This window comes from Trematomus bernacchii, unplaced genomic scaffold (genome assembly GCF_902827165.1).
Source record: "Trematomus bernacchii unplaced genomic scaffold, fTreBer1.1, whole genome shotgun sequence".
Lineage (NCBI taxonomy): Eukaryota > Metazoa > Chordata > Actinopteri > Perciformes > Nototheniidae > Trematomus > Trematomus bernacchii.
This window is the reverse complement of record NW_022987689.1, coordinates 6202490-6226363: the sequence shown is the minus strand read 5'-3', so window position 1 is coordinate 6226363 and position 23874 is coordinate 6202490. Positions and strand designations below refer to the sequence as shown.

The 23874-nt window shown below is 41.8% G+C and overlaps 3 protein-coding genes across 7 annotated transcripts; 2 read left to right on the top strand and 1 right to left on the bottom strand.

Moving 5' to 3' along the window:
- Nucleotides 1–1534: 1534 nt before the first annotated feature.
- vwa5b2 (von Willebrand factor A domain containing 5B2) lies at nt 1535–14681 on the top strand. Of its 5 annotated transcripts, none has more exons than XM_034137570.1 (23): nt 1535–1586; nt 1817–2001; nt 3285–3451; nt 4679–4894; nt 5696–5921; nt 6026–6183; nt 6287–6418; nt 6514–6638; nt 6756–6932; nt 7025–7135; nt 7724–7926; nt 9023–9137; nt 9687–9872; nt 9948–10164; nt 10254–10591; nt 11144–11381; nt 11474–11812; nt 11897–12028; nt 12297–12425; nt 12503–12553; nt 12805–12916; nt 13098–13221; nt 13298–14681. In XM_034137570.1, the coding sequence occupies exons 3-23, from the start codon at nt 3313–3315 to the stop codon at nt 14057–14059; spliced, it is 4230 nt and encodes a 1409-aa protein (XP_033993461.1). In that variant the 5' UTR covers nt 1535–1586; nt 1817–2001; nt 3285–3312; the 3' UTR covers nt 14060–14681. The 5 variants fall into 5 exon arrangements, with proteins under 5 accessions (XP_033993461.1, XP_033993462.1, XP_033993459.1 ...); XM_034137571.1 differs by having other exon boundaries at nt 11891–12028; nt 13113–13221; XM_034137568.1 differs by having other exon boundaries at nt 11891–12028.
- Nucleotides 14569–18644, bottom strand: alg3 (ALG3 alpha-1,3- mannosyltransferase). Its single transcript, XM_034137573.1, has 9 exons — nt 18417–18644; nt 17752–17851; nt 17518–17665; nt 17116–17276; nt 16848–16968; nt 16536–16741; nt 16277–16353; nt 15921–16065; nt 14569–15488 (listed from the first exon to the last, which is right to left on the bottom strand). The coding sequence occupies exons 1-9, from the start codon at nt 18595–18597 to the stop codon at nt 15305–15307; spliced, it is 1323 nt and encodes a 440-aa protein (XP_033993464.1). The 5' UTR covers nt 18598–18644; the 3' UTR covers nt 14569–15304.
- A 47-nt stretch (nt 18645–18691) lies between these two features.
- On the top strand, nt 18692–23150 carry mul1a (mitochondrial E3 ubiquitin protein ligase 1a). Its single transcript, XM_034137574.1, has 6 exons — nt 18692–18761; nt 19375–19517; nt 20019–20106; nt 20194–20314; nt 21800–22031; nt 22464–23150. Exons 2-6 carry the CDS (start codon nt 19401–19403, stop codon nt 22968–22970), a joined length of 1065 nt encoding a protein of 354 aa, XP_033993465.1. The 5' UTR covers nt 18692–18761; nt 19375–19400; the 3' UTR covers nt 22971–23150.
- The last annotated feature ends 724 nt before the right edge of the window (nt 23151–23874 follow it).

Below are 23874 nucleotides of genomic sequence, written 5' to 3'. Positions count from 1 at the left end.
CATGTGTCAAACTCAAGGCCCTTGGTGGATTTAATTTCGGCCCGCAGGATAATTTTTAATTACTATTAGATCTGGCCCGCCGGTATATTGCACGCACACCTTCACTCAATCCTGAGGGTTTCCTCCGCTCAGAGCCTGAGCCCAAACATTGATGAACTTGCACCCAAGATGAGATGCGAAGTATCTGAACTAGCATCACAGAGCAGCACACTGAGTTTAAATGGATGTTTCCTTCTGCACTTTTTTTCTTGCGACAACAGGGCATGTTTGTTTTTCTCTTAGAGGGCAATTGTTTTTTTTTAAGCTGCTGTTGGCCTGTGGAAAAATGTAATCATACAAAATGACTCCGGAAAAGCTAAAGATAGAGCCATAAGAAATGAATGCAACTGATTATTTAATGTTTAATGTTGTTTTTATAGGCAATAATTTAAGCTTTGTTTGTTCCAGGTTTAATATGTGCAATAAGTTCATTCAATAAACATTAAACCAGTCCGGCCCCTCGACTAGTACCCATTTTTTTTATTTTGGCCCACTGTGTATTTGAGTTTGACACCCCTGCTTTAAGTGTTACCTGTAGTTGTCATAATCAGATTATATGTGTATTTGTTGCCCTTAACTGCAGCAGTTATTTGATCATTTTGATGTCACAACGTGTTATGATACAATAGTAGCTCAAGGCATAACATAAACATCAAAACAAACAGTAGAGTGCTTCCTGCTGTAATATCAAAGGGAGGTATTCCACTATTCTTTCTGACCCCCAATGTCCTTTTCACTCTTAACTCTCTCTCTTTCTGTGTTCACATTGTGTTTACACACACACACACATCTTCAAGCCATTTGTCAAATAATAATGGAAAAAATCTCAGAAAAAATCTTGTGTCCTTGGCTTGGCTCTTTCTTGTATGTGTGTTGTAGATTGTGTAATTACAGAGCAATTCACTCATTTCGTAAAGTAATACTTTAATTATAGCTATTCATTTGTTACTGCTTGTACTACTTACCTGTTACCCCAGTAAAAATAAAGAAGGCTTTTCGGTTTAGTGTTAACAAACAATAAAGCTACACAGCATTTCCACCTTTAATACAAATAAACCAAAAACAACATCCTGAATAAATACAAATGTAATTAGATTTAAGGCATAAGATACTTCATGGATTTTTTAAACTTCTGTCTTAATGATCAGTTATCATAGCAACAACAAATACAAATGAGCATCCCAAAAAAGTTGTTAATGTAATTTCTCTCTATCACGTGGCTCTCTATATGTTTATTCATCATTTTCAAGATTTGGACCAATTCAACTAGTTAACCAAAGACAAAAAGCTGCTGTTCCTTTGGTCTTACCAACTGCTGCTGCTGCTGTCTGACTGACCTGTTGGGAGAGGCAGAACACCCCCCCTCCCTCCCTCCTCTCTCTGGCCAAGCCATTAGCCATGAATAATGGTGCTGCTACCATCACAGCCAATTGTCTGGATGAAAAGCAGACTCTGCCTCACTTACCGGCGTTGTGTGTTAGCTTGTGACCGAACAGCAGGTTCAGGATCATAGTTTGTGATCAGCTCTGTGGTGCAGGTCAGAGCAGGTAAGCAGGCAGATGACATTTCACTCAACAGGAAATGTTGGTGATTGATCACAGCAGAGAGATGTCCAGGTCTTCTGAAAGAGACATTTTAATTCGTAGTATACTGATTGCCCGATACCGAAAATGAAGTTGTTACAAGTATACATCTTACAGAGCATGCAGAGGATATCAACATTCTGATACTGTTTTGTACTATATTTGTAACATCATATTTCTGAATATCCTTATAGGGCAACTGGTGGATTTGTGGTGAAAAGGAGAGCTAGGGAGAGAGAGGGAGAGGAGAGAGCAGTATCTGTTACCAGGAAAACTCCTACCGTTGTGTCACTGGGAAACCTGCGGGCAGATGTGATGCTGGAGTGATGCAGACACTGGACACTGAGGCAGATTGTCAGACACTGCGCTGAACACTACAGTAAGTGCTCCTGCTTGATTATTTTGTCTGTGATCCAGAGCTTTTAACTGACAGAAGGCACTGCAGCATCCAGAGCTAACTCTTGGCCAGCTTTGCCTCTGCAAACACCCAGACCATGGTACTGCATCTCATATCATGCAGAATTATGAGATTTGGATTTACTTAACAGCTGCTAAGGTTACTTTTTGATGTTGTAAAATATTTTACTAAATGTTGTAAACATGTTTTTGTATACATCTGCACTTTAAAAGGCTAGAATGTGAATGTGCACTGTTTACGCCATTCATTTTGCACTATGTGTTGATATAGGGTAATTAAAACCACACACACTGACCGCACACACAGCCGACTCATAGTGTGTAAAGAAGTCATTATCTGCTCTTCCCTCACTGATAAAGCTGAACTGACTGTCAGGCTTATTCATCAGTTTTGAGTATCAGCAGTCTACACAGGGGTGCTGTGTTGTGCTTACTTTTGTGTATTGTGACACCATCAGTTTGTCCCACTTTAACCAACCAGGCATTTATTATTTGCCTGTTATGAGCTAAGAGCACGGTAGCCAGATGGGCGCTGTTGATCTTGTTAGAAAGGTAGATGTGAGAAAACCATTACCTGGACCACAGCAAACACATGCACATGTGCACGCATGTGAGCGTACACATACACACATGGATACACACACACAGTTTTATGCATTCTACCATTCGCTAAGCTGCAATCTGCACACTGGTCTCTGCACCTGCTGCACTTTAAGTTATTACTGTGAGTGGACGGTCATAAATAATTATTGCATTGAGTAATAGGAATGGAAACTGGATAAGTTAGTGGTTTACCAAGTCACTGTTTCTGTTAAAAAACGAAACAGTAAGCTATGAGTGCAGTTAAGTGAGAGTGAGACAGTAGTAGTAAATTCACATATATTTACATACAGGTTGGCCACTGATTGCACATGATAGGTGTAATGCTAAGTGTAGTTAGCGCTGCCCTGCAAAGTTAATGATTGACCAAGCCTCTTACACTAAAACTATCACAGTTGGTTGCTAAGACCCCGAGGAGAGGAGATACCTTGGTTACAAAGAGCTGATGTGTTCACATGAATAGATACCTGACAGGCATACACAGCGTACATAACATATGTGAAACCAATGGACATTTGATCTATGCAGCAAAAATCAGGTGTGCTTTACAAAGATGATTACTGTGATTGCTCTGTGAATGGAAAATTAGACCATTTAAATGCACACTCACATAGTCACTTACCATAGTTCTCATGCCACCAGCAGATTAGAGGCTTGTTGCAGCCCTGAAAAGATGGTGGGACTGAGAAACTGCTCTACATGGGAACCATTGCTACTCAAGGCCTCCTGCATTAAGTCCTGTGCCAACGGCTGCTCCCTGGGCATGACCGCACACCTTACCTACGCTAATGCTGACATAGAGTCTGTAGAAGGTGAGTGGTAGGATAATACATAGCACAAGTTATATCTATGGCAACTGTATTTGCCATCAAATCGAAGTTGGAAGGAACATGCCTCAATGACCTGAGTAAAATAACAACAAAATAAATCCGACAACTCAGAATTATCTTATAAACTACCATATTTTTCAACAAAAGAGCTAGAGCTGTTTTAGTGGAAAAACACTACATTTAGATTTATCATCATAACATGTCTTGTTTTATTAAAATACATTATGAGGCATGGATTGTGGGCTTTACACCAGTGACTTTATTGAGACGTACTACTGGGACACTACTGGGAGGAAAACATACTGTATGCTGTAAATTGAGAAAGTAAAGGGATTTGAATTGACCGTGGAGTCAGTCACATCTGCTATTGGAGCTTACTGAGGGCAGTCTGCTGATGTGGAGATGGTATATCAAATTAATTAGCTTTAAAATCAAGCTCAAATTTATAAGCAAATAAAATAAAACAGCACATATTTCCTTTTCCAAATGCTATGCCATTGTCGTGTTAGACACTTTGGTCCAAAGCAACTACAAAAAAAACATTAAAGGGGACTTATCATGCAAAATGCACTTTTGTACGTCTTTTATACATGAATATGTGTCCCCGGTGTTCCAGGGAACTCACCAAGTGTCAGAAAACACAACCCTCTCTATTTTCCTCCATACCCAAATCTCTAAAAAAGGGGCTGCAACGGATCTGATCAAAACTGATCCAGATTTGAACACTGTCCTGACGTCAGGACAGTGGCGCTACGGCTATTGGGCCAACTCCACCAATCAGGAGGAGACAGCCACGGCCATTGCCGTTCAAAAGCGCTGGAGACGTTGTAGTACATATGCCAGGCCTGTAGATGGTGCTGTTCTCACAGAATCTGCCCTTGCAAAAACAGAGCTAAAAAATGTCAAATTGAGCAAAATGAGGCATGGCTAAAATGCATGATCTGTTTGGTATTTTGAAAAAAAAAAAGTATAAATATGCCTTATATAGGTATGGTCCTATACTATATTATTCAAATATAGCATGATAGGTCCACTTTAAACTAAGTCAGAAATATGAGAAAGTAGCAAAGAAGACCTCTACAATGCCTTTCATAAAACATCTAATGTAGGCTTTTAAATGTATTCCATGTTTTGTAGTTTGATTACTTTCTAAATGAATCCCAAGTCTGAAATCAGAGTTTTGAGTGTCAAACATTTGCTGTCATCTAGGTGTGTTTGTGTACCCTCTCGGGGAAAAGGAGGTTGTGGTGGGCTTTGAGGCTGTGATAGCGGGCCGGATGGTGGGGGTCCAGATCCAGAGCAGAGGGAAGCTAAAGGACTGCTGTTTGGATTGCTGCCCTGGATCTGGTCTTGAAGGCCACTGTGGGAATGGCCGGGAGTGGGGGTGCTGCGGGAGCTCCAGCCTCGACATGCAGTGCACCAACGGTGAGGAGGGGAGGGGACATTTTCCATGTTGATAAAAATGGTCATTTTCTATAATAGAGTATGGACCGTTTTGCAGTGGTCTCTATATTGATACAAATATAGCCAAAGTAAGTCCCTTCTCTGTCCTGTTTTAGCCTTTCTGAGGATAGAAAGGACAGACAAGGTTTGGCTGCCTGCCTAATGATGAGATGGCGTTCACTTAGTACGGACATATATCAACTTGAAGTGCTCTAATTTCTCTATAGCAAAAACAGATTCAAGTAACCCTTTAGTAGCCTTTGATTATTTTGGATTGAAATGACAAATGATAATAATTGGGACTGTACAACAAACATTAGGGTATTGAAAAGCACTTTTGTATTTGTTTGTTGGTTTTCATTCCAAACCTTTTTGAAAAATAGCAAAGAGTCTTTTAACTTTTCTCATCCAGATTTAATATCATCCATTCCTTGTTGAATGTGTTAAAGAAAAAGCTAATGGAATACATACAAGTAAGAAAAGGACCTAGATTAACCAGTAAATAATAAGGTAAATAAGATGTGTTTAGGTATTTAATGGTGTGTTTCTGAATAAACAGTCTGTAGCCAATGTCTTGATATTTTGATTATGAAAAATACTTGTTTTTTTGTTATTGTTGATGTCTTGCCATAAGTAACCTATATGTAATTGATGTGTTGAAAGTCCAATTGATAAAGAAAGGACCTTGCATTTTGCTCGATCGATTAACATACATCAAATCAAAGATTGAAGATGTAGCCTGGTTATTGTATGATGTGAGTGACTGCTGTATTTCTGCTTTAGGACATCTTATCCTGGACGAAGACCTTGAGAGAACCACCTTCATCGTGGGCACAGGCCTCATTGGCCCCATGGATATAGTGTCTGTTATCATAAGCACCACACTTGAACTCCCCACATTAGAAAATGGAGCAATCCGCATCATTTACCCCACATTGCTAACTCCGATCGTCACTGGCCAGATGTCTACAAGCAAGAGTGAAAGTGGAGGGAAATCTGAAGAAACGGGGTATTTATGTAGCAAGCAACTTTGGCAAAGCTGTGTTATTCAATGAACTAGCTTACTGCTATATTTTTGTTTTACCAGAAACTCCACATTTCTCTCCTCTTTAGACCAACCAGTTGTTTCAGTGCCAACTCAGGAAAACAGGACCGGGCCCTAGACTCTGAGCAGCAGTGTGCCCACGCCATCTTCACCAGTCCTGCTGCCAACCTGGCCCCTTATGAACTCAACTTCCAGCTGCTGGTCAGAGGGGCCTGCCTACTAGCTGGTACTGCACACTTATATCAAAAAACATCATTACTTATTTAAAAAGAAACACATCAACATCTATGATTTCCTCATTTGTATTATCTTCCTAAACTGATTTGTAGGACTGGAAAGCCCCACTCACGCTCTGAGGGCAGATGCAGACCCCAGTGCCAAAAGTGCCTCTGCGACCTACATCACCTTGGCCCAGGAGCATCCATATGACAGACACATAGAGATCATTCTGCACCTCAGTGGTGAGTTAGCACTTACCAGATTGGGTTTCCTTTCTAGTTCTGTACTTTCTGCCCAATATTTGAATGTTACCTGAAATGACAAACCTCTTCCACAGAACCTCACAGCCCATTGGTCATACTGGAGAGAGGCAGGCTCTCGTTCAGCCAGTACGAGCAGCAGATCTGCGCCCGCCGTGATTTCATTCGTTGCATTCGCAAAGATTCAGAACCTGAGAGGAAGGTTAGTACTTACTCATGCTGCTTTGAGCTCTCCATTTACCTTCGGTATCTCACACGTGTCCCAATACTGGCCAAAAACTGCTTGAAAAAGCGTGCTGATGTTTCTCTTGGCCTGCAGCTGGAGTTTATGAGGAAGCGATACCACAAGGACATTCTGTGCAGCCCCGTCCTGATGCTCAACTTCTGTCCCGACTTGCTGCATGAGCCTCTGGAGCTGCACAAAGCCACCAGAGAGCTGCTGTTTCTTGTTGACCGCAGTGGCAGCATGAGTGGCACCAACATCCACCGAGTAAAGGTGAGCAGGATAAAATCATATCAATGAACCAGTTTAGTCATTGGATTGATGCACATACATTGATCTGGCCCTGTCCCTTCTTGTTTCTGCAGGATGCCATGGTGGTGGCATTGAAGAGTCTCCCCTCTGGCACCATGCTCAACATCGTGGGCTTCGGCACCACCATCAAGCCTCTGTTCACCTCCAGCAAGCCCTGCAATGATGTAAGTCAGTTAGTTGCTTTAATGATCTGAATCTGTCTTGTTTATTGATTTTCAGTAACCCAGGAATTATTTTCAGTGAAAGAATACAAATGGAGGACTTGGACCATGTTTCCTGAAAGCAGATGTTTTTGCCCACGTAGGCCTATCTGTTCTATTTTCTCTACTCTCTAATCAGGCAATAGGTCAGCTTCTTAGGTTGCCTTAGTAGCAGAGTATCGGGTTTCGTCCAGACCAGGGGCTGCGAGGACAAACAGTCTTTGCACGGACTACCGACCATATGGTGACCTTTCATGCATTTTCACTAATGCACGAGATGTCCTTCCATCTCCTGTCCTGTCAGGCATGTTTGTCCACAGTGTGGTTGGAAGTGGTTTTAAGCCAGGTGCTAATGTGTGTAATGTTTGCTCTCTCTTAATTAGCGATGTGCTGATTTAATTATTTGCCAGCCTCCCGGGGTAATAAGGAAATCTGATATCAAACAATAAATGTAACTTGACAGCTGTTTGCACACGCTACATTGTGCAGGTTTTCCCCTCACCTCTACTGTAGAACTGATATCATATATCCTTTTCTTTTTCTCTGCATCAGGTCACTTTGATGCAGGCATACGAGTACGTCCAGAGGATGAGAGCCGACATGCGAGGCACCAACCTGCTGGGGGCCCTGTCCTGGGTGTACCAGCAGCCTTTGCAGCGCTCACACCCTCGCCAGGTTTTCATCATCACAGATGGATCCATCAGCAATGTGGCTAAGGTGCTGGAGCTGGTCCGCAGAAACACATGCGCCTGCAGGTATTACATTAAAAGAACTGCCAATTAGACATTTAATCCATATAAATCATGTGTGAAGAACGGTACAGAAAGGTGTCAGGTTGATATCCAATATGAGGGAAACGCACACACCAAATGGACATCAATTGAAGCGACTAGTTAACAAAGATTTATTCTATGGTTGGAATTGTATAGGACATTAAATCACAGTGGGTGACAAGGAGGTAGAGAGCAATGGAGTTCAGTGAGTGCAGGCAGAATGAGGTGATAAAGGAAAGAGACACCATGTGGGGGAGAAAGGAGAGGAGGGGAGAAACAGAGGAGACACAAGCAAACAGCGGTCTTAAGGAACTGAGACCAAAGCACTGTGAAAGAGAGACAGCGGTATTTCTCTGCCCCGCCCAGTAATCCCGTTAAGTGCTCTCCTCCGCAGTAAGAGCCACGCCCCTCTGGTTTCACGAGGCCCTTCAGCCATGCGCAATAACTCCATTTATCTCTCATTAGTATTCCCCTGCTTGACTGACTTTCTCCACTGTAATTTGGCTGTCCCTTTGCAGACCATCTCCATACTGTATTTCTTTATTCCCAAGACATCTCATTTAAATAAATCACATTTTGGTGCAACCACAATATATGTTTCCATAAAATAGGTTTTGTATTTTTGTAATTCTGGTTTCCCATCTTCTTATATTGCTAACAGTATGTGGACAGACATACTCGCTGCCTTAAGAGACAGCACAAACGATCTCAGCCTTTTCAATTATTTTGTCCCCTGCTCTTTTCAAACTCTCAATTAGCCAAATGGCTTGTGATCCCTCCGAGCACATAAATAACAGTTCTGTCAATTTGATGGCACATCTTCTCTTTTCTTAGACACATGGAAGCCTCTGTATGCCATTAGCGATTCACAAATAGATACTGATGTAAGTCTGAGCTGTTGCAAGAGGCTGCTAGTACATTTGTTCAGATGGGAAAACATAGTGAGAGAAAACATTCAGCGTATAGTTCAGGCAGTGAATCAAATACCACTCAAATACAAAGTGAAGATGATAATTCATAAAACAGATTTTGTCAAAGAGTGTGGTCAAATATAATATAATGCTGTGTCCTCCTGCAGATGCTTTGGCCTGGGTCTGGGTCCTCGAGCCTGCAGGAGACTCCTGCAGGGCGTTGCCAAACTGACAGGAGGGACCACAGAGTTCTTTGATGAGGAGGAGAGACTCCAGCCCAAGGTCAGCAGCACGGCAGCACTGCCCCCTATTGGGGAAAATAAGAAATGCAGAAGAATTACAAGTTGAATGTTTTTCTTTTTGTCCCCCCTTCCTATTGTAAAGCTTCTTTGGGTTTCATGAAAGGCGCTATATAAATCCAAGTTATTACCATCATTATGATTAAATACTTACAGCTTTAGTTCCTACACTAAGCATATCACAAGCTTTTGCCAATAAAAACTTGGGTGTTGTACTGGAAAAATGTACTTTACTCAAGTACACCTTGAGTAAAGTAACTATCAACCTTGACAAGCTACAGCAGAACATTACTACTTTTAGTACACATTAATAAATCAATCAACTACTAATGTAATATTCCTGGACATTATTTCTGCAGAACAACTAGTTTTACTCTACTTTTAATTTATATTGGTGATGATAGTAAGAGTTTTTACAATGTTTTAAAGAAAAGAATATCACTAATTCTTCCACCACTGCCAGCTATTTGGTTGTGAAAATTAATAGTAATCCTTTCAATTAAAACATATTCTGATCAATCTATCTCCTCAGTTAATTAAGTCTCTGAAAAAGGCGTTTGAACCTGTGCTGACTGACGTACGGATTGACTGGTATCTGCCAGAAAACATGGAGGCTTTTCTTTCACCCAATGAAATCCCTCCGCTCTACCCTGGAAACCGCCTGATTGGATACTGCACTCTATATGATATGACAAATATCAAAGCAAGAAAGACAGAGGTATGCATTACATCATTCTTAAATGCATGTTGTGTGTGCATGGAAAAACAAATCTCTAATCTTACTATTTTACAGTCTCAAGGTCGGGGCTATAAAGGTGTACATCGCGGCTCCACGGGTTCAGTCTTTGGACAATCAAATGATGAGCTTTCTCCCCCCACTGCCTCCGAGTTAATGCCTATGGTGACTCCTGCAGATGGCACCGACTTGGAGGAGGCACTGAGGGAAATTTCCAGAGAAATCTCCTCTGAATTCCCCTGTGCCAAAAACACAGATCCTGGCACCAGCCCAGGTCAGTGACATATCAATGGATCTTGCAGGTCATATAAGTGAACACTGGACATACCATTGTTGTATATGTTGAGCTTTTCTCCTCCCTAGGTGTGGAGCTGGACTGGTCCAGTGACGTGAGGAGGAGGATCCAGGAGAGCTCTTACATCCAGGAGCAGTATGTCCTCACCCGCTGCTCCCTCAGCAGTGAGAGGAGTCTACAGACACAGTCCCACTCCCTCATACACGCCTCGTCCCACTCTGAATCCACAGGCGCTGTGTTTCGGCCCGACCCTCTCTCCTCTGGTTCAGTGTTGGAAACAGGCTCTCTACCCCAAGGCCTGGAAAAGATGGCCCCTCTAGAGCAGAGATCGTCCCTGTCTCGCTGGGCCGACTCTCCATGGCAGCCAAACCTCTCCGTAGAAAACACTGATACCGGGGCAGAAAAGGTTCAGTTGATTGTAATGGATTCACCCTAAAGTGGTTTTCTGTATTCTTGCAAGTTAGTGGTAAAGTGGAACATTACATAAAAACTACCAATGCAACTGCTACAGGAGAAAGTCGTTGTAGAATCTATGATACACTTTTTATATCTGCACAGTCACTTGTGACAAATGTCAACAATAACACAGAGAGAAATCTATTCTGCAAAAATAAATATACCAGTTTATCCACCATGAGGTAAACCAGAAAATAGACGAGATTCAAAACTCTAACATAGGGCTTCAATCTCTTACTTCATTGTTTTTACTGTTGTTATTGCTGCTTGTTGAAAAGTGTTTTTGAAAAGACAACACATCCCTCCCCCATGTTGTATCTGATGCAAAAACTGTATGCACACCACAGAAAGAGTGTTAGGTTGAAAAGAAAAAATCACAAATACATTACAATCAGATGACCATAGGATCTTTCAATTTAAGTCAAATGGTTGGAGTGAAAAATAAAATGGCAGTCTAACTTACTTTTTTCAACCTGTTCGATTTTTCCTCTTCTACAACCAGAGTGGGGGTCTGGATGACGTTGAGGAGACTCGTAGGAGACACAAGTCACTGGCTCGTTCAACCATGGCAGCGCGAAGCTTCTCATCTCCACAGGGCGAGCTGGAGATGCACCGCCTGAGGAGAGCTCTGGAGAGGGTCTCCTTCGACCAAACGCTGGGGGGCAGGCTGGACGAAAGCGATGGGGAGACGAAGCCCCCATCAAGGAGCACACTGTCTCGCAGGAGCCTCACTGACTCCAGTAAGCCATTTGTACTGAGAAAAGAAAGATTCCTATTTTGTCTCCAAAAACATTTTTATCTCTCTCTCTCTCTCTCTCGCTCTGCCCCTCAGATGGCCTCCTGTTCCCCGCCTCTCCTCTGGACTGGGACAGCTTCACAGACCCAGAGTACCTCTTCACTGCTGTCCCAGCTGAGGCTCCTCCACCAGGTCAGTGCCGCTCGCTCATTCACGGCCTGCTGAGCGGCAGACCTGTATCCTGGGAGGTCACTGTGGACCTGGGGCACCTCTGGACCCCTGAGAGCCAGGACACACTGGTAACTGAGGGATGTGGAGGAGGGGAAGAAGAAAAAGGAGGTGAACCATGGGAGGAGATGATTCACCAACTGACTGCTCGCTCAGTTATCAGGGACTTTGAGAAAATGGCAGAGAAGGAGAACGACTCTGGACATGGTGAGGCTTCACTACCGTAAACATTTATCTCACGTGATTTAAAGTTATTTAGACACTGTCTGTCTTACTGCTCCTTAGGTTCAGCTAAGAGATACCGCATGAAGGCTATCCAGACCAGTAAGCATTGTAACATCATCTGCATGTACACAGCCTTCACTACCACTGACAGCAACCCCAAAAAAGGCCTGCCAGACAGCATAGACTTCGAAAACACAGGTGTGACACACTCATACAAAAACTGAGCAATTGTATTATATATTTGAGTCGGCCACTCATCGTAAAATGTATTTTAATCACAGGTAATACTGTTCTGCTGATATTTTATATTGTCAAATCATATAACCCTGATGATTATGGGATTATTTCAGATTGTCTTTTATTTAGGATTTAGATTTCACGGGTACATTTATGCACACAAGGTTTCAAATTGAGACCTGTCTTTCGGTCTGTGTGTGTGTGTGTGTGTGTGTGTGTGTTTGCTTAGGGGTGCATTTGGGGAACAGGCGGAGTTTCCAGTCAGGTAGTCGCAGGCAGAGGGCCTATTCTGTTGGATTAGGCAGACGGCGCACCAGCAGAGACAGTGAAGAGATGGAGGACACCTGCAACACTACAGGTAAAGAGACTGAATGATTACACCACCCATTTCTGTTGTCAGCACTTTAGGTCATCATCAATCTTTGTATCTCTCAGACAGAGATGACACCCCTGCCTCACCCTGTAGCCTTACATCCTGGGACTCTAGTAAGTATTGTCGACACGATCAGTGAACACATTTATAGTGTAAGTGTAGTCTCAAGGTTAGAGGCGTCTGACCAGAAAGACAGTTCTTCAGTTAAGGTCAGTCTGTAGGGAAGGAGAAATATCTCAACGACTTGTTTTGCACACCAGCAACACCTGGATCTGAAGGATCAATTCAAGCTATCTGTCTCTACACAGTCAGGAAATATCACTTTATGACACAATATTGTTTAATGTTGTCTCTGCTGTCTCAGGTGTAGGGGGCAGTGCGTACTCTGCTACAGCCTCAGCAATAACAGGCGCATCATGCACTCGTTCACAGCGATCTATCGAGAGCAAGTCGATGGAAAGCTTCTTTGGCACCAGGTAAGACTTTCACATTAACTTCTTGTTATATTACACTATTTAGGGGCCTTTGTAGAAGTGTTTGCGCTAAAGTTTCATCGGAGATAGCCTCTTTCTGTAAGGGGTTTGTATTATGTCTTTATCTAAATGTATGTAAATGTATAGATATTCAAAGATACCCACCTCTTTCTGTATAATCCAGATTTCCCCTGGGCAGACTCAGGTCCTCTATTTCATCAGGAAAGCAGGTTCCTCTCAAGACCCACTGTCTCTCTGCAGAGACTGAGAAACAACCTGAGACTGAGGCTCCAGACTACCTGCCCCTGGTGAGACTCTTACAACATATAAAACTAAAGCGTGCAAACAAATGTTTTAATTTGTGTATATTTGATGTCTTATTAGGTGCATTTGCAGCTGGCATCAGGCGCTTTTCTCCTGACAGAGATCTACTCGGACTGTGTTCAGATCACCCTGGACCGCCTGAAGAGGGCCTCCCCCTTCAGCCTCCACCGCCGCAGCCTCAGCCCACCCTTCCGCTGCACATATCCCAGTGCTCCGTCTTTATCCACCTCCAATAAGATTCCCGGCGCTACCTCCAACCACCATGTTACCTTTTCTCCTTCCTCCTGCTCCATAGCCAAACCAACTTCACCTCCTTTCCACCACACTCCAGACGACACTCCCCTGATGCTGGAACCAAGGCTTCGCCGAAGACACCTGTCCGACAGAGATCCGGTCACATCACCAACGGACCCCCCCAGCTCTGAGGAGGGCTCCCTGGAGCTCTCTGTGGGCCCCTCTCAGGGCCAGAGCCAGGGTCAGGCAGATAGTGGTCGCGGGTCGGAGACAGATGTATGTGAAGTCTCTTCCATAGATCCAGCTGACCTCCAGGGGGGCAGCCAGTTGGCTCTGGAGGACCTGGAAGGCTCGAGCTGGGCCACAGCTGTGGCTCTGGCCTGGCTGGAGCACCGCTGTGCCGGGTTCTTCATGGAGTGGGAGCTGGTGGCAGCAAAAGCAGACTTCTGGCTGCGCTGCCAGGATCTGCCCGAGGGAGTGGACCTGGCGGGGCTGAAGGGGGCCGCCAGACAGCTGTTCCTGCTGCTGCGCCACTGGGACGAGAACATCAAGCTCAACATGCTGTGTTACAACCCCAATAACATGTGAGGCGATGACGAGGAAACTGAGCCAGATCTACTGATTATCATAATCACTTGTTACCAATGATAGTGACTCCTGAGAAGCAATGCCTTTTAATGGAAGAGTACATCCTGTATTTCATCTGCAGGATAAACTAATGCCATAACCTAGTGCCAAGTTTATTCTAATAGTAAGTTGAACATGAAATATTTTACAGGTGTAAAACTTTATATTTATGTAAGAATATCCTTAAATGACATAGACCAAGTGGCCTTTTTTCATCATAAATATATATATTGCTTTATGCAAACACAAAAATGCCTTTACCATCTGACTAGGATTTTTCTAGTCTCTATGTCTTCAGTTAATTTGCTAAATGTATAATCGCAGTCAGTCAGTGTTTATTTTGATTACAAGGATAAGTCTTTGATACACTTATTAAAACTTACTTTAAGTAACGAAATCATTAATTTATTTAATTCAACCATTTGTTGTAATGTTGTAACATACATACAAAATAAATAAAAACTACAATGTTAAGTGGCATCTCTGTTTAATATGAAATGTCACACTCTTGCTCAGTCTACTGCCATTTTATTCACATTAAAACAACCTATGTGCTTTTGAGTGCAGCAGTGAACCATTACAACAGAAGATGAATCCATTACATCACCAATCTGACAGACAAAGAGCCATGATTGTCTTAAAGCTTGTATATCTATGGAAACAAAATGTGGCCTTGTGGTGAGGAAAAAAAACTCTTGCCCTGTATTCAATTAAATTAAAGTTTTGTTGCGATATTCAAGTTCTGTATCATATTACTTTTATATAAAATGACACACAACTTAAATATGAATCTACTGCATTCTTATACCACGTACAAGAGCATTAGAAAACCAGATTAAAGATTGGGCCATGTGTAGTTTTAACATCATTTGTAGAAATAAAGCCGATGTAACAAATTCTCTCAAAACATTCAAAATGTCCTCCTCAAATTCGACTCCACTATTCCTAAAATGTGTCTGAAAATTAAACCTGAGATCCATATTTTCTTTCTCTTTTCATCTCTTCAACTGCAAGGAACTACTTCATCATGTAGGTGTCTGTGTGCACTCACACTTTAGCTTTGAGCTGTGAGCTGAGACGAGAAGCATTTCACTTAAAAAAACAGTCTGTCACAGTGACCTCCCTCTGCACCGGTGTTGTGAGGACCAAAGAGAGGAGAGGAGCTGATTGGACCATGTACGACATCCGGTCCGATCAGCCCGCAGCTCACTGGCCTTTGTCCTTCTCGGGTGTTGGTTCTTCTGTTTCTGCCGGTGGGGCTGAGGGCAGCGGAGGGGCCAGCCACAGACACAGGAGGATGATGAGGTGACAGACGTGGAGGGCGGCGGAGCTGCCGATAGTAGAGGGGTAGGTGTTCCAGGAAAGCTCAATCAGACCCAGGATCAGTACCCTGAGGAGGAAAACAATATGGCATTAATGTATGAGTGACCGCAACACAAATATATATAAGATATAAAATATTAAAATAGTATTCATAATTATTGTGCAAGAAGAAACAGAGTAGCAGCAGTGAGGTGTGGTCTGATTTGCTTTAGACCGGGCAGCATGATTTATTTTATTGTGGTATGATTTGTGATATTAGAGGATTGACCATTTTTGAAAACATTATCAGTTCAATTAAAAATATATTAAAATGGATTTATACGAAACAAGGATTTCACACAACAGTTTGTAGGCCTGGACGTTACCAAAATACTTAATGAGCAATGATACTTTCACATATTTTGCCTTTACCAAATATTATACTTACAGTGATTTGGTCCAGATTGCATTTTCGATAAAATTCCAATAATATAAGCCGCATTAGTTTAGACTCCCTTACCTGAGCAGGTGGGCCAGCTTCTTGACTCCTCCGCTCCAGAGCAGGAAGGGCAGCGTGTGGAAGTACCAGACGTAAAACTGGTAGTGCAACGAACGGCTGAAGCACATGCCAATGAAGTTAGATGTGAACAGAATCAGAACCATCTGTGATCATCTGTCAAGGTTTCACACAGCAGCTGTTGTATACTAGGAACATCATTTATTTACTCTCTCACCGATATATTGTAGACATTTTACCAAATCAATTCATTGACATCTACTAGGAGAAATTAAAAGGTTTCCTGACAAAACCTAATGTATCCTTTGAGGATAAATATTCTACAGATAGAAGCTAAACCAAATGTGAAAAAAGGATATGATCAACAGTGGTTTTCTGAGCGGGGGCTTTCCTCTTGCTGGGATCCTTGAGGAGATCGAAGATGCTTTCTCCTGGCCTGGTTAGAAAAAAGAAATATAAATATATATATATATATATATTTACACTTGAAATACAATTGTGTTAATTTCACTCCCTGGGATCAACTCTTGCTACGTAGGGGAGAGAAAAACTGGCACGACTTTACCACTGATTTATTCAAGTTCATATCTATAATGCCAACAGTAACCTCTGTCTCACCTCTTCCAACGACGGAGAGCGAAGAGCAGCAGGGCGAGCAGGTGGGAAGCCAGCAGGATTAGGTGGAAGTACCGATCCAAGAAGAGCCATTCTGGCAGGAAGCGCCAGTTGACCGTCCATTTGAACATAAACTGACGGCCAAGATCAAACGCCTGGCTCATATAACCCACAGGATTCTCCAGGAGGAAAGGCAGACCCAGCAAAAGCTGCAGACAGATTAATTTATAAATGATGCTCGGCGATGGTGGACAACATAAAAAAAAAACATTTTAGTGTGCTGATAAAGCTTGCCTGGTTTTAAGGATATCTTACCTGGATGCCTGCACAGAGAGAAAGTTTGGGAATTGTCCTGATTAGGCCAAACTCAGATATGAGGAGGAAAAGTAGTCCCGGAGCAAAAAGGAGCACATTCATTTTCACAGACACTGCTAAACTGTCAGAAAGAGAGAAAGATGAAGTTGTAATTTCATAATGTAAAAAAAACACAATCTGATATAAGTTTCACAAAGATATGACACTTCATCCCGAGAAAGCCAAACACATAAGAGTTGCATTGTGCTGTGAAGCAGTGGACACTTGCCTGTAAAGGCCGCAACCCAGAGTCCAGTGCCCATCCATGAAGAGGTTGATAGCTCCAAACAGCAGCATCATGGCCACAGGATCATTAAAGAGACGCAGCACAAAGATGGAGTGGATCCGATAAGAAGCACAGCACACAAAGAAGAACACGTAGGGAGGAACCTGGGGAAATTCCAAGAAAAGAAAATACCATGTCTTTAAGGCAAAAAATTACATCAGAGGCATTTTAGAAGGAAACTATTTGGAAACAGAATACATAAGTACAGAGTATACAATACAACTCATACAATATAAACGGCCTATTTAGCAAACACAGTACAGTTCAGTGGTGTATCGCAGACAATGTTATCATGCCACATGTTATCATGCCACATTGTACCTGAGGATGTTGTCACAGACTGACCTTCTTAGTGCGGTGGTAGATCCTGAAGACCAGCAGCAGTGTGATGAGGTAGAAAGCAGCAAAAAGGTACTGCGCAAGGCGGATGTTCACACCATGGCTTGTGATGTAGTAGAGAACCGTAAAGATGTAGACAAAGCCAGCCGGGTACCTGCAACAACAAGGTGCTAAGTTATACTGCACTAACACTAACTACAAGTTGGAGAACTCTCCATAATTAAAAACATTTAAACTCACACCAAGGGGCCGGTGTCTCCTTTAAGCTCGGTGTAGTCGTAGGTACCATTGATGACTCCCTCCACCTCATCCATGTAGGCTTTCCAGTCTATCTCAGTGTCTGTGGTAAATAGAATACATCAGTGATCATAACGGATGGGGAAAGTTGCCGTTAGTGCTGTGCTGTGCTTATTTGTATATTTATTTGCATGTACATTTCTAGAATAAACATTTTTTGATTAATACAAAAAACAATAGTAAGATAACATGGTGATTTAATTTATGTTATGACAGTTCAGCATGAGAATCTTACAGCATTACGTTAGATTAAGAAGTAAGCTACATTTGTCAATAAAATCAATGACGTGGGGTACATACTAATGCTTGGACTTTATGTGTAACGGTATAAGTAGCGTTACACATTTAAATTAAGTTAAGAGTATTGTCATTAACAATAGTTTGCTGCATACAATGTTAGCAAGAAGTTGCGGGAAATAATGAACGATATTTAACACTCGAGCAGACAGACAGTTGCATGTGGTCATGCAAGGGCAGTAAATTCCCTTTGACAGGTGGTAGTCGAAGTTAGTAGGTTTGCTAATGCTAGCTACTTAGCGTTTACATACGTTAAGCAACATAACAAAGCACCAGAGCATGCTAACTAGCCACACAGAGCAGCTACTTACATGCTACTTTCTGTATGACCCACGCATTGAAACCGATCTCTAGAAACCACAAAACTGAAACGACCAGTAGAGTGTATTCCGTCTTGAACAGGACCAAATGTTTGTCCTGCCATAGTGTGTAGAGTTTCCCCCACAGGGGGGACGGGGAACCGGGAGACTTTCTTCGCACACCTCCTGCCATCTCGGCGGTGTAGCGAGTAGCTCACTAGCGAAGGAGAGACCGGAGAGACGTGGAGAGACGTCGCAATGTATACGTCATCACGCAGCGTTCATCACATAAAGTCACGTGACGTGGACACATAGCTCAGCCGAAAATGTCAAGCTAGGACTTCAATTTTCTGACAGGTAAAAACAACTGATATTATAATAAGTCGTACTTGACAATTAAGAAATATATACCTTTAGGCATTTTATATTTGTGAACATATAGTAAGCTAACGATACGGTTGTTTAAACAACGTTTAGAGGTCAAAACTGCTGCCTTATAGCTAACTTTAGCTTACCATTATTACAAAGATAATAATCCCACTGAAATACGTTATGTAACAAGTGGCGTGTTACTGTTGACAGCTAGTTAAAGTTTGAGTCATATTGATGGTGTTAGCTGTAACAGAATTAAAGAGAAGTTAATGGGTCTTAATTTCCTTTACAAGCAATATGAACCGAAACAAACTGGCCTCGTTTAAAGAAACCAGGTTGTCTTAAAACAACATTGTGTTAATGTATTTCCAGAAACTTTAAAAATACTCTATACATCTGAATTAGTCAGATTTTGAATGTAAACAGCTGAAGTTGAAACATAAACGAGGTTTACCCAAGTTCTATGATCATCAACTGAGGAGACTTTACTTCACGTTGTCATTTTCTTCATAGTAACATGACATTTTTTGTCATCACTGATATACAGGAAACAAAAGAGATTATATTTGATCTTCTTAAATATCATGTATTCCTGCAGGTCTGCAGTGAGGAGACTCAGAGGGAATGGAGGAGTTTCCTGTGAAGGTCTCAGAGGCAGTGTGTCTCGGGGCCAGCCTGGCCCTCTCAGGCATCTGCTACTGTCTCTACAAGAAGAGCCGGACAACGCTAGATAAACTCGAAGTTAGTTGTGGTCCATCTGTGATTGACATAACCTTTCATATATTGTTTTGTTTTGATAATGCATTTGTAGTCTTCATGCTGTCAAAGCCTTTAAAATAATTGGGATTAGTTCCAAAACCATGTAAAAAAAGTCAGCTTTCACACAGATAGATAGATAGATAGATAGATAGATAGATGGATCGATCCTATTTAGTGGAGGCCAATCTTCTTGCCTTCTTCTTATACTTTTTATGTTATTGGGCTTGTGACTGAGAACATGTCTACTTGCAACCTACAAAGTTCCAAATAACTTCAGTAGTAAGAAGAAGGAAGTAAACCTTGCATACATTGAAAAGAAAACGCAAAGGCTGGAGACAAAGTATCATTTTGTGTGGGGGAAACAGTTTTGTTTCCTTCTTTCCCATCTTGTAAACCATTAGGTGATGGTCATGGCTTCTACTGCTTTTTTTTTTTTTAAACCTTCAAGTTTCCTTCCTAAGTGTTTGTGTCTCATGTTGTCAGGGTGCTCCTCACTTCACTATAGACGGAAAACTCAAAGACATTCTGAAAGTTACTCCAGGAGCATGTCTACAGTATGCTGTCATCGAAGGTAAACATGAGTTGATTCTGACACTGACAAGAGCTGAACATTTGAAAACATATCGTATACTCTAACATGTGTGTATATAAATCGTAGGTGCTGTGCAACCGGTAGGCGAGCCTCTGACCAGCTCCTTCCAAAAAGAAAAGCTTGGAGTGTTGCAGAAGATCTTGCTGAGAGAACACAGGCTTCTGTGGAACAGCCTTTCACGCACTTGGTGAGACATCCATCAATACAATATTAGCAGCATTATGATTCCATACATTTTTTTGGCATCATCACTCCTCTATTTTATAGTGGACAGTTTAGATGTTTGACATGCAACAAAGGTTTGTGGTTGGAATACAACCAGGCACATTCCTCTGAGGTGGTATGTGCCTTAAATAGTACGTCCACTCCCAATTTAGGAAGGAGGAAAAACATATCTGCACTGGCCTCTGCTTTGAAAGGTTTGCGTTTCTGGAACCCAGCTGTGAAGAGTGGTTCTATAACGTCATGGTACATCACTGCTGTACATGGTGTGGGAAAATGTTCTATTAGTTGTCAGGGCAAGCCCGATTTTAAGCTGGGGTTAAGTTACTTTTAACCACGTGGCTTTTACAGTAGGACCCAAACCTGATTGCTGCCTCTGACATCAGCTACACAAGATAGATGAGACATCTTGGCCCCTGATTGAAAGCCTGTGGGTTTGGTTGAGGGCTATTACGAGCTATTCTTATTATTATATGTACAGCACTTTGGCTCGACCAAAAATCGTTTTAAAAATGTGCTATATAAATAAAACTTGATTTGATTTGATTTGATTATTCATACTGCATCTATATATTCTTTGCCTTTTCTGGCAAGTTCGTGTTATTAACCAGCAAGAATTTCAGAAATATCACAGGTTCACACTTGTAAGAGCATCTTAGGTGATGATGATGTAAATATTAGAAAGATTTAATTATAGTAAGTTCGACATGGCTTTAGACCAGGGGTGTCGAAACTACGGCCCATATTGAATCAGCCCTCAGCAAATTCAAAAAGTATAATGGAATATGGCCCACAAATTAAACTTGTGCTTGTCTTATATTGTACTTTTTCAATATATACGTACAAATATATTAAACAGTATTCAAGTGTTAGTAAGCACAGTTTTTAAAGTTGAAAACATTTTCTAACAAATTTAAGTTGAAAAGAAAAAAGCCCAATAACTTATTTACATATCAAGCTTGAAATCTACCCTTCATATTTCCTCTTTTTATAAGCAATCTGAGGCTTCTGCTTTAAGGGATGAGCTGCTAACAACATAAATGAAACCCTCTGGAGAGCTGTGATGTAGGCTGTTTTTTTTCTTAAAGCATTTTCAAGTATCAAGAATAATTTACCCACATTTGATTGATTTTGCTAATTGCTAACAGGCAATTAACTTCACCTCGAGTGAGTGGCCCAGCCATTCGTATATTTTTCTGTATGTGGCCCTCGGTGAAAAAAGTTTGGACACTCCTGCTTTAGACCCTTCACTGCTTTCAAATTCCACAAAGCAGCTTTCAATTAGCCCAATATCAGAATATTTAGTGATGTCACTTCAGATGTATTTGTTTATTTATGTAAACTTTAATCAAAATGCAACCCAAAATTGAAGTGCATCATGTTAACAATATTTTGTCTTGATTCTCATGTGTATTGACATAAAATATCTGTTATTCTTCGCCTGTTGCAGGACGGACAGTGAGCGGGTCTTGCACCAAAGAATGACTGCAGTGCCCTTTGTATTAGTGGGATCAGATGATACGGCCGTCCGAGTGCTGTGCCCTCTGCAGGCCTCCGGTGTGCACATGGAGACCACCCACGAGAAGTTTCACCAGGTTAACTACGGCTTCAGTGACATCATAGGACAATACCTCAGCGGGGAGAAGCTTAAAGGGCAGCTGGAGACAGAAGAAATGCTCAAAGTAAGTCAAATACCATGGTGAACTTCTATTACTCAATAGTAAAGTGATATCACTGTCACCCACACATAGTAACCAGGACTGTACATACATAACAACTGCACTGTTTTTACAAGACTTGAACCTGCACTCACATCTGAACACTTATGTAAATATATTTAACATGTTCATACAAATGCTCAACTTGTGATATCTTGTTTCAATAGTTACTTTATCACTTTATTTTTGCTGTATTATTATTTTAACTTTTATTCTATTTTATTTTTACCTTGTGAATCCTGTTTTTCTTTCTGACACTGTTGCTGCTATAAACGCCTTAATTTCCCCACGGGGATAAATAAAGTTCCATCCTATTTTATCTTTTCTTTTATTCACTTCACAAAGTATATTAATACAACTGATTTAACTGATCTTCGTCTCACAAATGTTTTCCAGGTGGGCGCAACTCTAACTGGTGTGGGCGAGTTGATACTGGACACTGACGGCACCGTGAATCTCAGACCCCCTTCTAACGGCTCAGAGTATTTCTTGAGCATTACAGACTTTGACACCCTGCTGGGGGAGCAGGAGAGCACAGCTGGTTGGTGGAAGGGGCTCGCCATCGCCTCTGCTGTGGCGGGGGCAGGGGTGCTACTCTGGTTGGGCCGACGCTACTATATTCAACTCAAAGTACACTGGGAGAGGGAGAAGGAGAGGAGGGATTTTGACAGACTGCGGGCTGAAAACCCAAGAGCTCATGCTCCAGTAGCCGGACACGAGGCCATCGAAGAGGAGCACTTAGAGAACGCCTGTGTGATCTGCCTTACTCAGCCACGTAACTGTATTCTGTTGGAGTGTGGGCACGTGTGCTGCTGCTACAGCTGCTACCAGGCTCTCCCCCAGCCCCGCTGCCCTATTTGTAGACAGAGCATCAGCAGGGTGGTGCCTCTCTACCATGTTTGAGGCCACTGTGATCACATGACCTCAGTGGAGCTTCAGCAACACACAAACTGTCAGCTTAACTCCTTTAAGTGCTGCACTCACACCTAAAAAAGAGCTACGCTTTGATATTCATATTACTGTAAAGAATAATGTTATGATGGTATTGTATGTAATAATAAAGGTGATTTGTTACGACTTTCAGTTAGGTATTTTATCTTTAATTAAGAAAAAATGTGATGGGGGGGGGTGGGTGTAAATGTGTGAACAATAGATGTTTATTTTCCTACATAATTGTTCTGTGCCTTATTCTGGTAATTTATATGGTGGCTGTTGTCTAAAGAGCGATTTAACTGTATTTGTCTGGATGACTTGAGTCTGCTCAGAAGAAGTAAGCTTGTGTTTCAACCACTTTCTGTCACATTTGAGTCATAGAAAGTTACATATATTTAGTGCCAAGACGAAGCTAATGACTTAATGACAGGAAATGTGTAAAATGGTGGCTTTTGAAACATTTAATAAAGAATCACTCTGTACAATTTGTGTAGCATGTCTTCCTTACTGTCAGTATCACCATTTGTAAAAATTGCGGATCCCATTTTGTTTTAGGAATGTTTTTAAACAACTTAGTTCATCCTTATGTACAGGTCCATGCGACCATAAAGTTCTGCATTAAGCTCAGTCTGTATAATGATCTTATATAACTCAATGTTCGGCGTCTCTTAATGATCCGCTGAGCTGCAGCTGTTACATCAAACGTCTGCTCTTCTTAAACATTAGGAAAGTAGTTCATATCTCAATAGATACACGTGTTCCACAGGACTTGATGAATTCATGATGGGTCTTATTATTTCTCCATGAGGCACACATGCTTGTTGACAGCACCTGGTGCCTGAAAAGACTTGGGTGTAGTGAGTCATCAAGCTTA

What these genes read in the sequence shown, in the direction of transcription:
- vwa5b2 (XM_034137568.1), top strand. Translation starts at nt 3,313, where the DNA reads ATGGTGGGACTGAGAAACTGCTCTACATGGGAACCATTGCTACTCAAG. An exon ending in AGGAGAGACTCCAGCCCAAG is followed by an intron (nt 9,138 to 9,686) that starts GTCAGCAGCACG and finishes CTATCTCCTCAG; the next exon opens with TTAATTAAGTCTCTGAAAAA. An exon ending in GAAAGCTTCTTTGGCACCAG is followed by an intron (nt 12,917 to 13,097) that starts GTAAGACTTTCA and finishes TGTATAATCCAG; the next exon opens with ATTTCCCCTGGGCAGACTCA.
- alg3 (XM_034137573.1), bottom strand. Translation starts at nt 18,597, where the DNA reads ATGGCAGGAGGTGTGCGAAGAAAGTCTCCCGGTTCCCCGTCCCCCCTG. An exon ending in CTGGGTTGCGGCCTTTACAG is followed by an intron (nt 16,969 to 17,115) that starts GCAAGTGTCCAC and finishes TCTTTCTGACAG; the next exon opens with TTTAGCAGTGTCTGTGAAAA. An exon ending in GCTCTCCGTCGTTGGAAGAG is followed by an intron (nt 16,354 to 16,535) that starts GTGAGACAGAGG and finishes TTTTCTAACCAG; the next exon opens with GCCAGGAGAAAGCATCTTCG.
- mul1a (XM_034137574.1), top strand. Translation starts at nt 19,401, where the DNA reads ATGGAGGAGTTTCCTGTGAAGGTCTCAGAGGCAGTGTGTCTCGGGGCC. An exon ending in CAACGCTAGATAAACTCGAA is followed by an intron (nt 19,518 to 20,018) that starts GTTAGTTGTGGT and finishes TCATGTTGTCAG; the next exon opens with GGTGCTCCTCACTTCACTAT. An exon ending in AGACAGAAGAAATGCTCAAA is followed by an intron (nt 22,032 to 22,463) that starts GTAAGTCAAATA and finishes AATGTTTTCCAG; the next exon opens with GTGGGCGCAACTCTAACTGG.